Source organism: Rhipicephalus microplus, chromosome 8 (assembly GCF_043290135.1).
Source record: "Rhipicephalus microplus isolate Deutch F79 chromosome 8, USDA_Rmic, whole genome shotgun sequence".
NCBI lineage: Eukaryota > Metazoa > Arthropoda > Arachnida > Ixodida > Ixodidae > Rhipicephalus > Rhipicephalus microplus.
In genome coordinates, this window is record NC_134707.1 from 39,510,488 (window position 1) to 39,528,300 (window position 17,813).

At 42.8% G+C, this 17,813-nt stretch overlaps 1 protein-coding gene across 1 annotated transcript in view; it reads left to right on the forward strand.

Moving 5' to 3' along the window:
* Nucleotides 1-9,470, forward strand: part of LOC119165355 (potassium voltage-gated channel subfamily KQT member 1-like) — a 134,667-nt gene extending 125,197 nt beyond the window's left edge. The window contains exons 15-17 of the mRNA XM_075871575.1: nucleotides 339-433; nucleotides 3,628-3,724; nucleotides 4,923-9,470. Of these exons, the coding sequence (XP_075727690.1) occupies nucleotides 339-433; nucleotides 3,628-3,724; nucleotides 4,923-5,021 (291 nt within the window). The 3' untranslated portion in view covers nucleotides 5,022-9,470. The remainder of the gene's footprint in view (nucleotides 1-338; nucleotides 434-3,627; nucleotides 3,725-4,922) is intronic.
* The last annotated feature ends 8,343 nt before the right edge of the window (nucleotides 9,471-17,813 follow it).

Here is a 17,813-nt window from a genome sequence, read left to right on the forward strand (position 1 = left end):
AGATTATTTCTCGGGTGCAAAAATATATATAACGAAGCTTCATTACGAATAGTTTCGTTTGCCTATAACCAGAAAGCTCATACCCAAGAATCGCTATCCGTCACGCGTACCTGTCCGTGGTTTAACTACACCGCCCTGCGAGTTCCTTGTCATCAACAGCGCGTGCTATCGGTGTCACTCGGCGTTAATAATGAGAAAAAAAGGCGAGCGCGCCGAGAATTCGAGAAAGTGAATGAAAACAATCCAGGTGAATATTGAAGTTGTGACAGAAAAAATATTTTTACATAGTTTTCTAGAGCGCATACGCATGGAGTGAAACGCATCGTCTGTCATTTCAGCAAGCACGAAAGCCGTACGACGTTCGTGACGTCATCGAACAATATTCCCAAGGGCACGTGAACATGATGGTGCGGATAAAGGAGCTGCAGCGAAGGTAAGACATTTTTTTTTCTCCACGCATATCACATGAAGTCAACCCACGGCCTTCCCTTTACGCGAGCTGTCCGCCTCGGTGCACCACTACCTATGGGGTTTCCAGCTTATCACCTGGAAGTCCTGGGTTTGAACCCTACCCTGGCGGTCGCAATTTAAGGGAGGCGAAATAGTATTGGCCCGTGCATTGTCTTTGTCAGTGCAGGTTAAAAACACCAGATGGCCTAAATTCCGGAAGCCCTCCACTACGGCGTTTTTCCTAATATCATGGTTTTGCGACGTAAAAGCCCACATAATATTATTACGAGAGCCATGGTCTTCTAAATAACACCCAGGCGAATGTTCTAGCCCAAAACTTGACGCCAAAAGCTGTTTTTAGGCGGGAGAGGGGTGGGGTCACCTTTTTAAATGGTCAATTTTCGCTCAGTATGCCATGCTGATACATATCGAAAAGAGTAAGGGGCAGGGGGCGCTGAGTCACCCTCTGGCAACGCTATTAGTTGCCCCCATTAACTTTATTGGTTATCTTCTATATGTGTAAACAGTTCTATTAATATGTTACGTAGTTGCCAAGCATTGCCCCAGTGTCCAATTCTGCTCTGGCGAGGAAGTGCATTTCCGGCTGTATCCAATCGCATGCACCTATCGGCTTCACCACCGTGGTTACTAATAGGGCCGTACCCCGGGTCTTTTATAGCAGTTTCATCATGACGCGGGCCTATTTTTTTTTTCTAATCGCGTTGGAAATTGTCCGACGCCGGGATTTGAGCCACGGGTATTTTGAATGCGAGGCTGATGGCCTACTTCTACGTCATCTGCTTACAATCATTCAAAAGAAATTGATAGGGGTAATCTTAAGAGAGAGGAGAGCAAAAAAGAATAAGTTGAGATAAATAGGAGGAGGTCAACTAGAAATGTAGCATCGGGTTTGCTACGCTGCACTAAGGGGAGGGTGAATGGGGAAAAGAGATGAGAAGGAAAGCGAAAAGAGAGATAGACATGCGAGAAAAAAAAGAGCGTTGTGCTCTAGCCTATTCAATAGATCACTGACTCGCAAGAACCTGTATAACAATCTAAATAAAACGAGGAGTGAAAAGGATGTCTTTTTGTCCTCCAACGATAATTGTCATCTGACTTGCTTGCACGTTCTTTCTCGAACACTCGGCGCTTACCACTTCCCTGTCAGAAGCTGCAAGTCACGCTGATTGCGCACTTGCCCCTTGGGAGCTGAAAGTGCCGGGTGCGCCGAGATTATGCAATGATAGAAACGCATGATAAATGGCGATTATTGTCGTGGACCAAAAATACGCCCCTTTTTACTTGATCTTTCTTTAGAGTAAAGGCCTTGACTGTTTTTTTTTTTTTGTACGAAGATAGATCGTGTCGGCATTCTAGCACTGAAAGAGACACAGGAAGAGAGCAGAATGAGTCAGAGAGCAAACTGGGGTTAAGAATATCGTAACTGAAATCGAATGAGAAGGATATGAGCATGAGACGGAAACGTAGAGCGTAGGCAGGATAGCCACTGGTCATAAAGGATAACTGAACGCATTGCAAGAGCAGGTAATTGCGTGCAAGAGAAAAAAAATAGGTAGGCAGAGTGCAGGTAAACATTTGCAGGTATAAAGTGGCAGCAGAACGCACAAGACCGCGTTGGTTGGCGAAACATGGGAGAGGCCTATGGCCTGGTGGAGCCTTAGTCAAGCTGCTACAGCTGCAGGTGCAGCCCCAACACATGCCCATCTTAGGCAGCTAGGCAAAACACTGCCGATCTTACAAGGAGATCATTGGCGAAAGGAATGCATATAAAAAAGAAAAGAGGCGCCATAAAATCATTTGTAACATGCAAAACAATAAATAGACAATAAGTACATCAAACTTCGTAGTGGAAATACGTGTGGTGAGAATACTTTTCATGGCAAAACTACAAATACAACAGTTCTGATGGCCGCGTGCTCAGATTTGGGTGCACGTTAAAGAACCCCAGGTGGTCGAAATTTCCGGAGCCCTCCACTACGGCGTCTCTCATAACCATATGTGGTTTTGGGACGTTAAACCCCACATATCAATCAATCAACAGTTCTGATGGTGATTGATTGATTAATATGGGAAGTTTCACGTCGCCAAATATGATTATGAGAGCCAAAAAATTTCAACCACTTAGGGCTCTTTAATGTGCCCTTAAATCTGAGCACATGGGCCTAAAGCATTTCTGCCTTCATCAAAAATGCAGCCGCCGCAGCCAGGATTGGATCCCGCGACCTGCGGGTTAGCATCTGATTACCTTAGCCGCTACACCACAATGATTATAATGTTACGGTGTACAATATTACAATTAGCCTATTGAAATACACATGTTCAGATACGAGTTACAAAACGACATAAGGAAAAACAGAAACAACTACAATAATATTCACGAATAATGCACAGTTCACGAATCATGTACCGTCGCAAGCAACCTTAACAGGAACGCTACGCAGCGTGCCCCGAAAGAGTTTGACTGACGCTAGTGCCGCATTGCTTTGGGTTCTGTGGCCGAAATGATTCCCATGCATGGAAACGTATACTATCCAAGCGTGCAGGATTATCATCTCAGCAACACCTTCCAGCGCTTCGCGGCTTGCATCCTGGTCACGCGTAGGAGCATTCGTGTGAAACCTGCTGACGACTGTTCTATTGCGTCTACGATATCTAAGACTTGATGAAGCGTTAAAAACAGGACTGATGTTTCAGGGTGAGTTTCTGTCCCTGCCGTGTGGACGTCCATGTCGTGTTTTTGATTCTCTGTCATTGACGTCGAATCTTTATGCGCTCAGAAGCATCCCAGAAACAATCTAACATCGCCTATAACTAAAGCCTATCAGCGACCTAGGAGAAACCACATTAGACTGTGGAATCGTCCGGCATCGCATTTTCAGGGCTTCCGAGACTTGCTGCAACGTTCGCAATTTGCGTTTTGTTCAATGGAAACATACCAGGCCACTTCACGCGCCCAATACTTTCATGTGATTTCTGCAAAATATCTAATACCAGTTGCAACCAGCCTTGACTATTATCACACCTCCATTAGAAGAAACAGTCAAGACTCGCAGTTAGTCAATCAGCTGTAGCAGCTTGTGAAACGCCGGTTCATTAGACAAGCGATCTGTTTTTCAATCAAGCTATCTTGCTTGTTTGTTTGTCGCCTTGTTTCAGGCTAGACCAGACGCTTGGGAAACCTGGTTCGTACCTGAACGAGAAGGGAATGAAACCGATGACTGTGGGAGCCCGGCTACATCGTATGGAAATGCAGGTATTGGGCACATCGCACGCTTTTAACGGAAGGCTCATATCACGCTATGAGCATGCCTTTTACGTTGTGCACTACTTCCTTGATTATATATTGATTAACTGTAAATAAGAATTAGTTTCGGTAGGAACCACTCACAGGGTTTGGACCAGATCTGTTTAGACTGTCAATAATTTTTTTTTTGCATCTTGGATGTAAGCTTGGTGTCATTGCCATCGCTTCACTTCGATTAGAAAACTATTATCTATTTCCAGTACAATTTTGGCCACAATCTTGTGACACCTATGCTACGCTCCGAAACTGTGTGAAAACCTGTCTTAGTAGTATACAAGCTACGCCACAGTGAATTCAAGTACAAGGAAATTTGAGTATATCAGCTATGTGTGTAAAGTAAAATACTGCTCTGCGATACTTGCCGAGAAGTGAGAGTGTTTCCTCTCAAAGTGGTGCTGCTGTCTAATTTTTGACAATATTTGTATGTGGCCTAGGAATTGATCTTTATATTGGCTTGTGGAGACACAGCACCGAACTTTAACTCACAGATTTGTTGATACGACAAATAACTCTTTAATGTTATAACGCTTCTACAAGGAAGAATATCCTGAATGAACCTTTCTCCGTAGTTATCACAACTAGCCTCGTGCAACTGAGCCATTAAATTCGCATGTGAAAAATGCGTCCGCAATGTTTGCCAAGTGTCTCTCGGGAAAAATTCAAGTTTGCGGACGATGTGCCTGCAGAAGTCAGTCACAACTGTCATGTGACGCTTTCCATGCTTAACGATTATGAGTAAATAATAATAGGCCCCTAGCCGTGAAAAGCGACGTTTGGGTAGTGATAATCAGGGCTCAAAGAAACATTAAGAGGTAGGCAAGAGGTTAACAACACAATAGATCAGGAGTCAAACGCAGGAAGGCATGGGACATTTGATGCGACAGAGCCTTGTGACGAACACTTTAGGGGCCACAAAGCCCCCCTCCCCCCCTGTCTGGTGATCTGTAATATTTTTCACTCCCCTCTCTCCCAAACGCGCACACACCTCTTGTGTGGTGTTGCCCCGTAAGAGATCATATGACACCACCACTCCCATCGATCAATACACACGAGTAATTAGGCACCAATGATATCCCCACTGACATATGGTCTACTTGGAAAAGCTGAAGTTGTAACTTGATGGCACACCACTTTCTTTCCCTCGCAGCTCATGTCCTTGGAGAGAAAGGTGGACAGGGTCCTGTCAATGCTGGAGCTGATCACCAGCGGACACAAGGGAGACCACGGACAGGAGTACGACATTTAAAAGCAAGATGGTGTGGAGAGATCCAAGCATTTTCGCCTAGCCTCGAACACAGAGACGCTGAAGATGTGTCTAGCAGCCTGTCGACATCGGCAAACCTGAAGTTAAACGAGTCAGCAATGGCTGATGAGGAAAATTACGCTGCATACCGTCAGTGGGGAAAAAATGGCGTCATTGATATTCTAACACCCAAAGTCGTTTTACCTATGCTACTTGTTCCACCTCGATATTAGTTTGAAGTACGACAGACCTCCCACGAGTTTTCGTCTACTTCGGGCATTCTTTTTCTTTTTAATGGTGGTTCGATTTTCTTTACATTTTTCATTTTGCAACAAAATACGCGTCAGGCAGTGAGCCACAGAAAAAAAAAAGACGTTCCACTTTTTAGACGCTAGTCTCTGAGCACAGCTCCGAGACCTTTTTTTTTACGGTCGTCGCAATGCAGTTCCAATGAACTGCAGAGACCCATTGTATTGCGTGGCTAACACATCGAGGAAGATATGAAGGACCAAATTCGAGTCATATTAAGACTGCATAAGAGCGAATAAATATTTACTTCAACTACACGCTTGAGCATCAGGTAGTTACAATTGTGGATAGGTCTAGCCCTGTGAGACGCGAGATCATTGGCGTGTCAGTGCCGTTTGTGGTTTAGCCATTAAACGCCAATGACTTTAAAGGTGTACATTACGCGTAGTTATTGAGTTTCCACGTAACTGATCCGCTCAATTATGCTGGTTTCAAGACGGTACCGTGGTGAGTAACGCGTCTGCAATCAAAGTTTGACGCTGTATGATAACATATTCATCAGGAATTAGGTTAAAAATGCAACTACCGATATTATGTTGAGAAGAAAACAGCGAAAAGGGGCGAGGTAGTTAGGCTTGGGGTCGCAAATTATCATACTATACTGCTTTCTAACAGTATATGTTAACGTAAAGCAGTTTACAACACAGCGCGTTGTTTTAATAGCACACCCGGCGTCTTCGTTACTTCTTCTGCATAGGTAAGACCATTCACGCACACTCAAAGAAAATACTTAACGCTACTAGCATCACGCGACAAGGACTCAAGTGATAGGTGACGTTGTAAGGCATTTGTATGAATGCGAATGCACCAATACAGTTAAACACTCCTGACAGTTCCTCGGAGAAACATCAAAAGGAGAGAAAAAGGCAGGTGATCTGCACAAAGCAGCATTTTACGATAGTCACAGAAGCAAGTGGAAACATTGGCCATGTGTCAAATACATCAAGCTTTACACATTTTATTGTAATAACTCGATATGCTTTCCATACATTTCATAGTGAAATCATACGGTTTTCCCATGTACCTTCAAATAGTTCTATACAAGTTCCCTAACAGTGGTTAGCGAACAACATAATTATTGAAAAGCATGTTGAAGGGCACACTAGGCATGATGACCCTGCCGTGGAAATTGAAATTGTCTTCAGTACCTCGAAACGTCATGCAAAAATTTATATCTGCGTTTTCTGCACCCTCAGTTCTTTTTCACAAGTCACAGTCCGAAATAAGGTACACAGTTTTAGCGTTTTGAAATACGTATCTTACGTAGTTAGCATACAACTTCGTACTACAACTTGCCTCTTCAGGACCAAGAAGAACCGCACGTTGGGAAACATGAAAACCGGTGTCGATGTGCGCAGGTTCGTAATGAACAGCCTCATTTTCTGAGCTAGGGTTTCACTCCCTTCTAGTTAGTACATTGATGGCGTAATGAAAGGAGCATTCCCTACTACTTTTTCAATGGCTTTTTCAAGAGCTTCTCTCAAAAGCTTTTCGGATAGCCTTGTCCAGGGTATTACCAAAGGATTTCGAACCAGACCACGTCTACATATCAAAACTTTGCCCTTCAAAGTCTCAAAGCACCTTTATTAACCGCCAGACTTTTGCACGACCTTCTGAGGTCTTATATAAAATGTTTTCAATGTCGCTGCCAATTGCGCCACGCAGAAAATACCCCATGCCTTTCATTTATAGTGTTTGTATGTACGCTACAGTGACGTGTTTAGGGGACAGTGTGCAGATGTCTACCTACCTATAAATGAAAGCGTATTCTTGGTACGTCTAGACGCTTTTCTTTTTGTTTATTCTACACTATGCTTTCCTGAGATCTTACATAACGTAGCGGAGCAAAATTGATTGAGCATGTAAAAAAGTATACATTCAGGGAGCATTGATAACCTATTTACACTTTTTTTTGCCAGATGCCTGTTAACGCCAACATGTCCTAATTTCTTATCTGCTCAAACGACTTTACGTTGCTTGTGGGCGTGAGAAAATTAACGCTTGGTTTGTCACAAGTAGTCTGAACGAAAAAAAAACGCAAAGAAAACAAGCACGAATAGTGATGTTCAATGCCCTCTAGAAGAGTGGTTTGGCGCCTATAGAGCATTCTGACTTTACATGTACAAAAAGTGATTATTGGCTTCTGTAACATGCAAACATTTTATTTTCCGCGTCACCCACTTTCGAAATGGCTTGATAACGTGTACTTAGAGAGAAACGATGCACAAAAGTTAATATTTCCTGTTTCTTATTTCTCAGTTATGACAAAACAATTGTAGTTACATAAAGGGCATCTGTTTTTACATATAAAGCTGCAAGTTATAAGTTTGCTCCAGGTTTCATGAACAAAAGTTCATGCATTTTAAAGGCCTAGCTATAATGCCTTTTACTAATTTCTATTACAGAATTCTATCTCAGAATTCAGAATGTGGAGAATCAAGCTATTTGATAGTTTTTGCAGCCTTATTGTCACAGAGTTGATATCTAAAACAGTTAACTAATTAGGCTACTCCTATTCCTGCTATGTGTTTTCCCGCCGCGACTACTAGGTATGATGCCAACGCATTCAATGATGTCTGTTTAGCGTACATGTTGTAATTTATTTTTCATATATCATATATAGTCACCCTTGAGAACGAAGACGAAAGCCTAAATTAAGGCATAATATTATTGTGCCATACACAGTTGCGAGAGGGACTTTGATTACGCTATTGGAGTCCACCTCCAATATCCCTAGACGTGTGTCGAAGTCCTGCTGTAGAGTACAGCAGACTCTAGAAAGAGTGGTTCATACTCCCAATGGGGGATTGGCAAAGAACTTGCAGTGTGGAATCATTCTTTTTTTTCTATTTCATGCACATATTTTACACTTTAATGGTTGAAAGGGTAAGCCGGGTGACAGATGAGACAGAGTGTTCGCAGATAAACTGAAAGCATCTGAGACCAAACACGTCCCGCATAGCGACAAGCCTAATCCAACCTGAAAGACTACGGTTATTTTGTACGACGCACTTTTTAATACCCAGATTGATGTACAAAACGCGCGAGCCACCACGTTACGTCCCGTTGTTTAACCTTGCACAAAGAAGCGAGATTTTCTAGCCTACGGCGATGACAGGGACGAGGTATCCTTGATTTCCCCTTTGAAGCTGGCGCGGTGCGTGTACGCATGCCTACACATCCACACGTTGCAGAGTGTGGATCACACTTGTCCAGAGCTGTCGGACAGTCGACATTTCGCACGAGAAAAAAAAAGTAGAGGCCTTTAGAGTAATCGGAACAATTACGTTCAGCCACAAACCTTGGTTCATGTCTTTTAAATCGCCCGCACGCGTTATTTTACACACCCACTCACGTTTAGCGCAAAACTTAAGAACGGTCTGTAAAAAGGGTAGGAGGGTGGATGGGAAGATGTCACAATGTTTGGCCATGATAGGCCAAGGGGGCAGTAGAAATTAGACCAGAGGGGGTCCCCCCCCCCCCCCCATGAGAATGACGATGTTGAGTGTTTGTTGGCACAAAAGGCCATGTGATGGCCAAAAAAGGTCGTCAGTACATGAGGCGAAAGAAGTGGGTAATGGGTATGGTGACTGGCTGTACGGGGGCCTGAAATTGCTCGCACTAATGGCGGGTAAAACATAGGTCTTAAGATAATGAGAGCAACATGAAATGCGTGCAATGAAATTGAGTGGCACATGGTTGTGATAATAAATCTATGATGCGAAGGTATGAGCGCAAATGTCTTTTCGGCGCCCTTGTTCCGCCCGTGCGTCGGTGATTTCGACTGACGTCACTGCCTGACTGCGTGACGTCATTGCCCGACGTAACTGCAATATAAAGCTTGCCGCTGGACAACTTTGGACAAATGTGGATCGCACAGCGCCGACCTGTAGCATAGATCACTTTCTACGCACGCTTGATTCGTGCACACAACAAACGTGTTTCCTCGAACACGACGCGAATCCCTCCCAACTTCGTATTTGCCGTGTTGGGAGCAATGAAACTAGACTATCGGTGTAAATAAACTAACTTAGTCGTATTGGTTGAAGAGGTGCGTGAGTGGAACAAACCGCGTGAGACCATTGCCGCGGTGAAAGTGTAAGCAGTGTTGCTTGACCAATAAAAGATGCCATGAGCGATGAAGTTTTTGTCTAGTTATTTTGAAAAAAAAATACACAACTGGACAGCACGGTTGCAGCAACATATGGTCCTCATGCTTCGGTTGATGTAAAAGCTGTTGTTTATCAGGTGCCAACATTCTTGAAGAGCCGGCTATAGAAGAGCCACATATCTTCGCAAACATCAAATCGAACGCAAGAACCTTTAATTGGAAAGATAATGAAATCATAAGACCAAAAGCAGTTACCCTGACGTACGTAGGGTGTTTGAAAAAGTGACGCAACGTAAGTTAGCCGTGACCAACCATCCATCTGGCTAGCGATGCTAGGCCGGTTGCGCTGAGACATTTTCCATGATATAAACGCCAGGCTACCAGTGTCAGCAAAGTCTAGAGACGTTTCTAAAGAAAACGCGATTTAAAGCAAGATGTATTGAACGTCGTTCGCTAGTGTGCTGCCTTTAGCAGTTCGCCTAACTTTGGATGGCTCACAAAATCGAACTCGACCGTTCAATACAAACAATATTTTCCTCCGTGGCTTCCATGCTGACGGAAGGGATTGAAACGCTTTTGTAGACGAAATTATTGATGCCTAGAGGAGGGTGGCAGTCTGATTCCAGGTATCGGTAGACTTGTGCTGATAGTTTATCCTTGTTCACGAGCTATAGCTCACCACCGAAACTTGGGCTTCTCAGCTGGACTTCCCTCTGGTGGTACGCTGGAGAACGGATGGACGTTCTGCGTGAACAGAATTACATTCAATAACTATGTGATACTGCCGAATTTTCAGCCTCTGGTAAACGCTCCTAGAATACCGTGATGGTCACAAGAGTGCAAGAGAGTGCGTGACGGTCACTGCCTACTTGAACTTCAGACAAGCTTCTAAGCTTGTGACGAGGTGTTGCGAATGCCTCGTGTCCTGCTTATAATGTTCCCTTATAATATGGCAGTTGTTTTGTACCTTTTCGTTTAAGTCTAAAGGAAAAATCACGTTTCACCTAGAAGTGAAGAGTGGTTTGAAGGATGGTGCAATAAATTCCGGCACCGTGGCGTACATTCGTTATTACGAAGAGAGGGAAAGAGAGAGATCCTTCATTAGAAAAAGAATTTTTTCCTGGTGTGTATATGCCACTGGCTTGATAGAATTTCAAGATTTTAGAAGAGAGGAAAGAGAGGAACAAAAAAAGAAGACAGACAAATATGACGCGCGCTGGTAAACCTGATAAAAGAGTTACAGTTAGGGTATCAGGTTAGTTAAGTCTTTCCTAACTATGGTACTTTACTGTTAGTGTGATTCGACAAGGTCAATTTCGCAGAGGCAATTTACTAATGCCCGTACAACCAGACGCTATTTCGAAGGCCTGGGCATCATGCATAATATTGCCGACCTTGACTGGTCGTGACAAATCGTGTCCATTTGAAAATGTTTTCTCAGGCCTTCTCCATCAGCATCTTGTGTAACAAAAGATGGCCAGGCCATAGATTGTTGGCCATTACGAATTGAGGCGCTGCATAACAAAACATCTCACAAACTGACGTGACCTGAATCAACGCATTTCCCCACTGCACAACTGCCTCACTATGTACGAGCGCTCACATCAGGAATGGCCTGTTTCAAACAAAGAAGGAAGAAGGGGCACAGGAAGAGCAGCCGCCACGGGTGCTGGCTCGCGGCGTTGTTGGGTCCGCGTCTTCTCTTCATTTTGTGCACTTCGTTTTGGTGTCGTGACCCGAAAATGAACCAGGGACCAACTAGAAAACGAGATAGGGCTAATGCTGGAAACTGTTAGTTAACGTGCGGCTAATGTTTGATAGTGTTTGCGAACGTCAGCTCCATGACGGCTAACGTTTTCTAAAGCTGGTTAAAATACTTCTACTGTTCGTTAATCGATGTTCAAAAATTGACATTTCTGAGTAATTGTGCAGCGTGAACAAGGCGAGAACGGGAAGAGACGCATGAAAACAGGACAAGTGTCTCTTTTCACGTGTTGAGTATAGCCAATGACAAAAAAGTTGAACTGTCTCTTTCCGTTTTCATCCCGCTTGCTCTTACGAATTCATTTTCTGGTATAAATAGTCAAATACAGAGTTCTACTAACACTGTCGTCATTCAACTTCAGCGCACGGACTGACCTGTCTCTAATGTTTGTATTTTTCTAATTTTCCAGCTCTAAGTTGGTCAATATCCTAATGAGCAAAAAGAGAAGATAAAAGCGATCTGTCTAGACTCTGTGCACAAATGCACGCATGTGCATATACACACAAACAATCATAGCCCCTCCATAGGCGTAGTACACAAGCCCTTTCATCTTATTTATTTTTTATTGATTTCTTATTGATTTCTTCTAGTTCTTTCCGATTATACGACAGGCTAACGAGTGCTGCGGCAAGCCCGCACTTTCGCCACGCCCGGAGGCGCTTGTCGGGAGTTATCGATTAGTTTACCGAGCTCTACCAGCCGTCGTCGGTGACACGCCTGCTTTACCCGGCAGCGTTTCCACCCTGTCTCGTCAAAAGGTCCACCGACGCGCCGCCACTGATTTGTCACGCTCGAGATGGTTTCCGCTCTGGACTGCGCGCCTATTTCAGGGATGGTCGGATTTCTGGCAGTATACGCGCAGCCACAGCTGTCGACACGATCATGCGCTTCGGCGGTTCTCCGTGGAAATCAGAATTTTGTGACTGCACACGGCCGACTTTGTGGGCGAAAACTGACATCTGCGATCTGCAGGGGCTCTGCTTTCCCATCACTAACCGCATGTTCCGACTCGCATAGTGGCTTTCAGACTTGAAAATTTAGTATTTTTTTAATTATAAACACCTAGCTAATAACGTATCTTAGAACAACCGAAGTCTGCAGTAAACTATCCTACCCAGTGATTTCTTAGTAGAGTTCCAGTTCGTCAGGCTCTTGTTATTGTGCACGCTTTCACCCTTTACTGCTTGGCACCTTGATTTCGCAATGCATATGTCGCGCAAGCACATCGGCCTTCTGCATTCAAGTTGGCCAGCTGCCAACAGGTGTCCACGCCATTTTCGCTAGTTTCGCTTCGTCAGTGGGAAATGGAAAACAGGTGTGCAGGATACTTGGCTCAGATGCACCCCGGCAAGCAATACTTCAACGAGAAACCCTTGAAGTTCAAGTTATCGCTCGTCCTGGTCGTTCATTTTTGTCCGTTGTGTACTTTTCACGCTTTAGTTGAACCAGCAAAAAGAGGGAGCCACTGAACGAGACGTAGGTATATATCATAGCGCGTAATCGAACAGGCGTGCACGTAGTGTTACCTATATTTAAAAAAAAGCAAATGTTCATCCAAAACTCGAAGCGGTGAAAGTCTACCACATTTTCGTCGCTTATACTTCTCGTCTTCGGCGTTTTGCCCATTTAACTCTTTGCTAAACTGTGCTATACGTTTTTTTATGTTCATAAAAAGTAAGTTCGCATAAATACAGATTAAAAACAGAAAGAAATCAACACTATAAGTACTCGTTTTTTGTGTAGTTCTTTCGGGAAATTTTGAGCGCGTGTAACTTCGATTTTATAACCGAATCGTAACTGTATTCTTTTTTCATAATGTGTTAGTGTTTTGCAGTTGAGTTTCTTAGTTGTGTAATGATATTTTGTATATGCAACTATTTCATGTTGACTGTTACACTGCCATATGCAAAAATAAAAACGGTTCTCTTTCTGCATGAATTTTCAATTCATTTTTCTCAAACTCTAATATACTTGAGTTTTCAAACTTTAATACAGAGCAATAGCAATAACAAGTTCAGGCGGGAGTTGTGCTCTTCCTGGATTAATACCTAATGGGATTGGAAGTATGAACTAAATATATAAATAAATAACTAAATAAATAAATAACGAAGCCTTTCACTGGCAGTTAAAACTTTTCTCGACAGTTCGGTGGTGAACCATGGATTGAATATCAAATCGCGGGGAAGTTATGCATTTAGACAGGCTAAGACATTTTCGCAGCGTTCCTCAACTTTCTAACGCATCGTGGCAGTTGCATTTTTTTTTAACGCTTGTCACTTACCGCTGACACTTGACACTTGGGAGAAGTCGCCGTGCTGTGACGCAGAATACGCAAGCAGGCTGAACTTTTATGGGACCTGCGACACTTAGGGGAACGTTGCATCGATGTTAGGGTTGTCGAAAAGTTAGCAAAAAAGAGGGCTTCTCAGCGAGATTTTCTGCCTTTCACTTTAAAAAGCCCCTAATCCACTCAATGTTCAAACACGAAAGACAGGGGCTTTTTTCTCGCCTTCACGAAGCTTCACAGGTGCTCTATTCTCCTCGCCTATTATTTGTTTACATTGAACTATTATCACCATCATCATCCCTATTTAGTTCAAGTTCTTAGTAGTACATAAAAATACACAACACTGGTTAGACCCACACGATAACCAGTGGCTAGCATGGGGTCTAATAGAATATGCACTTATAGAAACAGGTTGTGCAACCAGAGCAGACGTATAAGATAAAGCACAGTTAAATTGTAACAAAAAAAATGGAGCAAAACATAAAAACGAAATATATTTAGGATATGGCAACAGCAATACCACTCGACATAGTACGTAAACGCAGGCAAAATATTATTTGTACACTGTGCATCAAAGATAAATGCATAAAGGTACGTAAATTATGTCAAGTGCGATATACAATCGATATGTCATGAAGAACATATTGCTGAAAAAGCATGTGCTAGTAAAACTGCTTTTTTTTTTTGAAGAAAATAAATTTTTAGCGCACAGGAAAAAAAACGTTTGGTTTTCTTTATTTCGTATGCTATGAACAAGTGGGGACCGACACCGTTGGGCGTTGCGCACTACCCAAATTTCTAACTGCAGTGTGCTGCGCGAGAGGTGACTTTTACGTGCGTCAGCGTCGTACGACGGAGGGAGCCGAGTTCCAAACAGGGCGAGTGTAAGTCCACAAAGCGCATTCAGCTCGGCCCGTCTGCTGGCAGGTGATTCCTTCTTATCAGCGCACTACTGATGAACGACACTGTATTTCATATTTCATCACCGCGGGCTTAGGCGTATCTCGTATCTTATTTCCTCGATTTGTGGCTACGACGTGCATCTTCGAGAAAAAAAATGACCCCGTACGCGCGTTCTTCGCTGCAAAGGACGTTGAGAAACGCTAGTGTTCTCTCTGGAGGTGCTTCGTGAAATATGGTCGTCATGTGGCAGTAATGTAGAGAAATGAATTTCTTTAGAACACAGAGCATTTGGAAGGTGACAGCACCATGTCGCTTTAGCGGAGAGTAGGAGACACCTTTTACACGACTTTTCGTTCTTAGTGTCGCATTGTCACTTCACGGTAATAATCACTGCGGTATTTTTTTAGAAATGCTTATCTATGCACTTTATAAATAAAGACACCCACTACTTTATACTCGAGTATTGAGGTAACGCCCAAACAGGCGCAATATTTCCCTTTCTATTTAACATGTTCACTAGTATGAACGCAGGCGGATCAATATGGGTGAGCGTTGAACAAGAAGTTATTACTCAGGTGGCTGAATCGATTGACAGATAGACAAACAGAAAGACAGACAGACCAAGGTTTCTGCGTGAGGTATCCGAAGAAAGACTTTTAAAAATACGACCGAAACTTCGGTTGCTCAGCTGACGGGCCCAGCTGAGCACGCTCTTGATGCGCTCCCCCTCGCCCTTGCCGTTTTCGCAACTCCACTCCGTCGTATGCCGCTGACGCACATTAACTAACCACTCGCGTACGACAGTTAAAAATGTAGCCGACTGTACCTAGATCACGAGTTCACATGTTGCAGCTTCATTGTTGTATCCGCTTGCGCAGTTCCAAACGTGCCAAGCGAAGTGAAGTTAGTATATCAAGTCCAATAGTCGTGTAACACGAGGCAGAAAAAGTGCGCGACTGCATGGCCCATAAGGTTTTGATCCAACTCACTACTTATATACCTCGCAGACGGATCATTCGAAAGTTTATCTCGTCGCGGGAACACGTTAACCGGACGCTGGTTCACCAGCTGCGCTCACAACACTGCAAACGCGAGGAGAGAATAGCGAGCTAGTTCGCTTTATTTGCGCAGTTTATTTAATTTGCCTCTAAACAGCCTCTGAATACACAAAAACGAGTGACACAAGATAGATAGATAGATAGATAGATAGATAGATAGATAGATAGATAGATAGATAGATAGATAGATAGATAGATAGATAGATAGATAGATAGATAGATAGATAGATAGATAGATAGATAGATAGATAGATAGATAGATAGATAGATAGATAGATAGATAGATAGATAGATAGATAGATAGATAGATAGATAGATAGATAGATAGATAGATAGATAGATAGATAGATAGATAGATAGATAGAAGCGCTTCGCGCTTAGATCTTTACCTCCCAGTCGCCTCGGGCGAATACATAAAGCGATAAAGCGAGTTTTCAAGCAAGACCACAAGAACTCATGACACAGGTTCGGTAAGCAATAAATATTCTCATTTGAAGCTGGACAAGAAGCCGCAGCCAACGAAGTTTTTCAAACCGCACCACACTTGTCGAGACGGTTTGAGTCCCTTCATATATATATATATATATATATATATATATATATATATATATATATATATATATATATATATATATATATATATATATGTGTGTGTGTGTGTGTGTGTGTGTGTGTGTGTGTGTGTGTGTGTGTGTAGAGAGAGAGAGACAGAGAGAGAAGACGCGCGTTGCTCTGTCGTAAAGCTGAAGTGGGCTGCGAAGTTGACCAAGTATGAAAGCATACGCAGTGGTTTTCACGGCCTCTTTTCTTAAAGCCCGTCATTAATTTTTTTCTTTCTCTGTTGTTGTACCTTCATGAGTGGGTTATGTTTACCCTTTACCGAGAGCTCCTTACACAAGAAGCTCTTCAACAAGCCGTTTCCTCTTATCCCGAGGAGAGCGCAGGCACTCGACAACAGGTGGCGAGAATCTCTGGACAAGATTGATCGTGACTTCGTGTTGTAGAGGAACAGGGTGAAGGCGCACGTGCTCCTCTGTTTACTTGCTGTTTTGCTGATGAAGTACTGTTTTTAGGCTGTTCCTGGCTGGAAAGCACAAGAAGTATAACAGTGCATAAGAAGACCGACTTGCCAGATGCATACTTCGGACTACCGATAAGAACTCTTTTCCTTCAGACTGGTTTACAAGACTGTTATGGGTGGAAGAATAGAGTATCGTTATTTCCATCTGGTGCGCCATCAATTGCTGTGATCGTTGTTTGTAAGTATAGTCGTACAAAAACGATAACTGATTTTAACATGTAAGTTTTGTGGTTCTTTTTCTTTAGTGCTTCTCACCAACTTACAATGCCCTGATGAGTGATGCGGCGAATCCGTACGTACGTACGTACGTACGTACATACATACATACATACATACATACATACATACATACATACATACATACATACATACATACATACATACATACATACATACATACATACATACATACATACATACATACATACATACATACATACATACATACATACATACATACATACATACATACATACATACATACATACATACATACATACATACATACACACACACATACACACATACATACATACATACATACATACATACATACATACATACATACATACATACATACATACATACATACATACATACATACATACATACATACATACATACATACATACATACATACATACATACATACATACATACATACATACATACTTACATACATACATACATACATGCAATGTAGTGCAAGTCATTAATGCAACTCAGGTACAAAAGATACAGGCGTCAAGAGTCAAAAGAGAACCAGGCATTTCGATATTGTTGTACTAATACGTGCTGAGGCGCCACACAGGCACATCTCTCTTAGACGCAGTCTTTACTATGTCGATATATGCTTTCCAGCCCTTGAAATGGGCCACTATGTCCGTACAAAAAATATATATAATTTTCGAGTGTACGCAACCACTAAATTGCTAGTGGAGCCTGCTGTTTTTGTATTCACTAGAACAAGAGATCCTGTTACTAATGGCTTTCAACAGTCGTCCGAACACGGGTAAATCGCTCAGCGAATTGTAATATGATTACAGTGAGCGCTGAAAGTGCAATTTCGATCATTTTCGTGTATGACAACTGAGCCGTAAGGAGCCGTGGGTTCTTATGCCCAAGCGCCAAAACTAGAATATGTGATTACGAGACGCACCTTAGAATGGTACTTGAAATTATAAATATATGAAAACTTCTAGATTGTCGACAAAGCATTTTTAGTCTGTGGATACTGAATTACCACCCTTCCTCCCTGCCCCTTCACGCTCGAAGTAAATC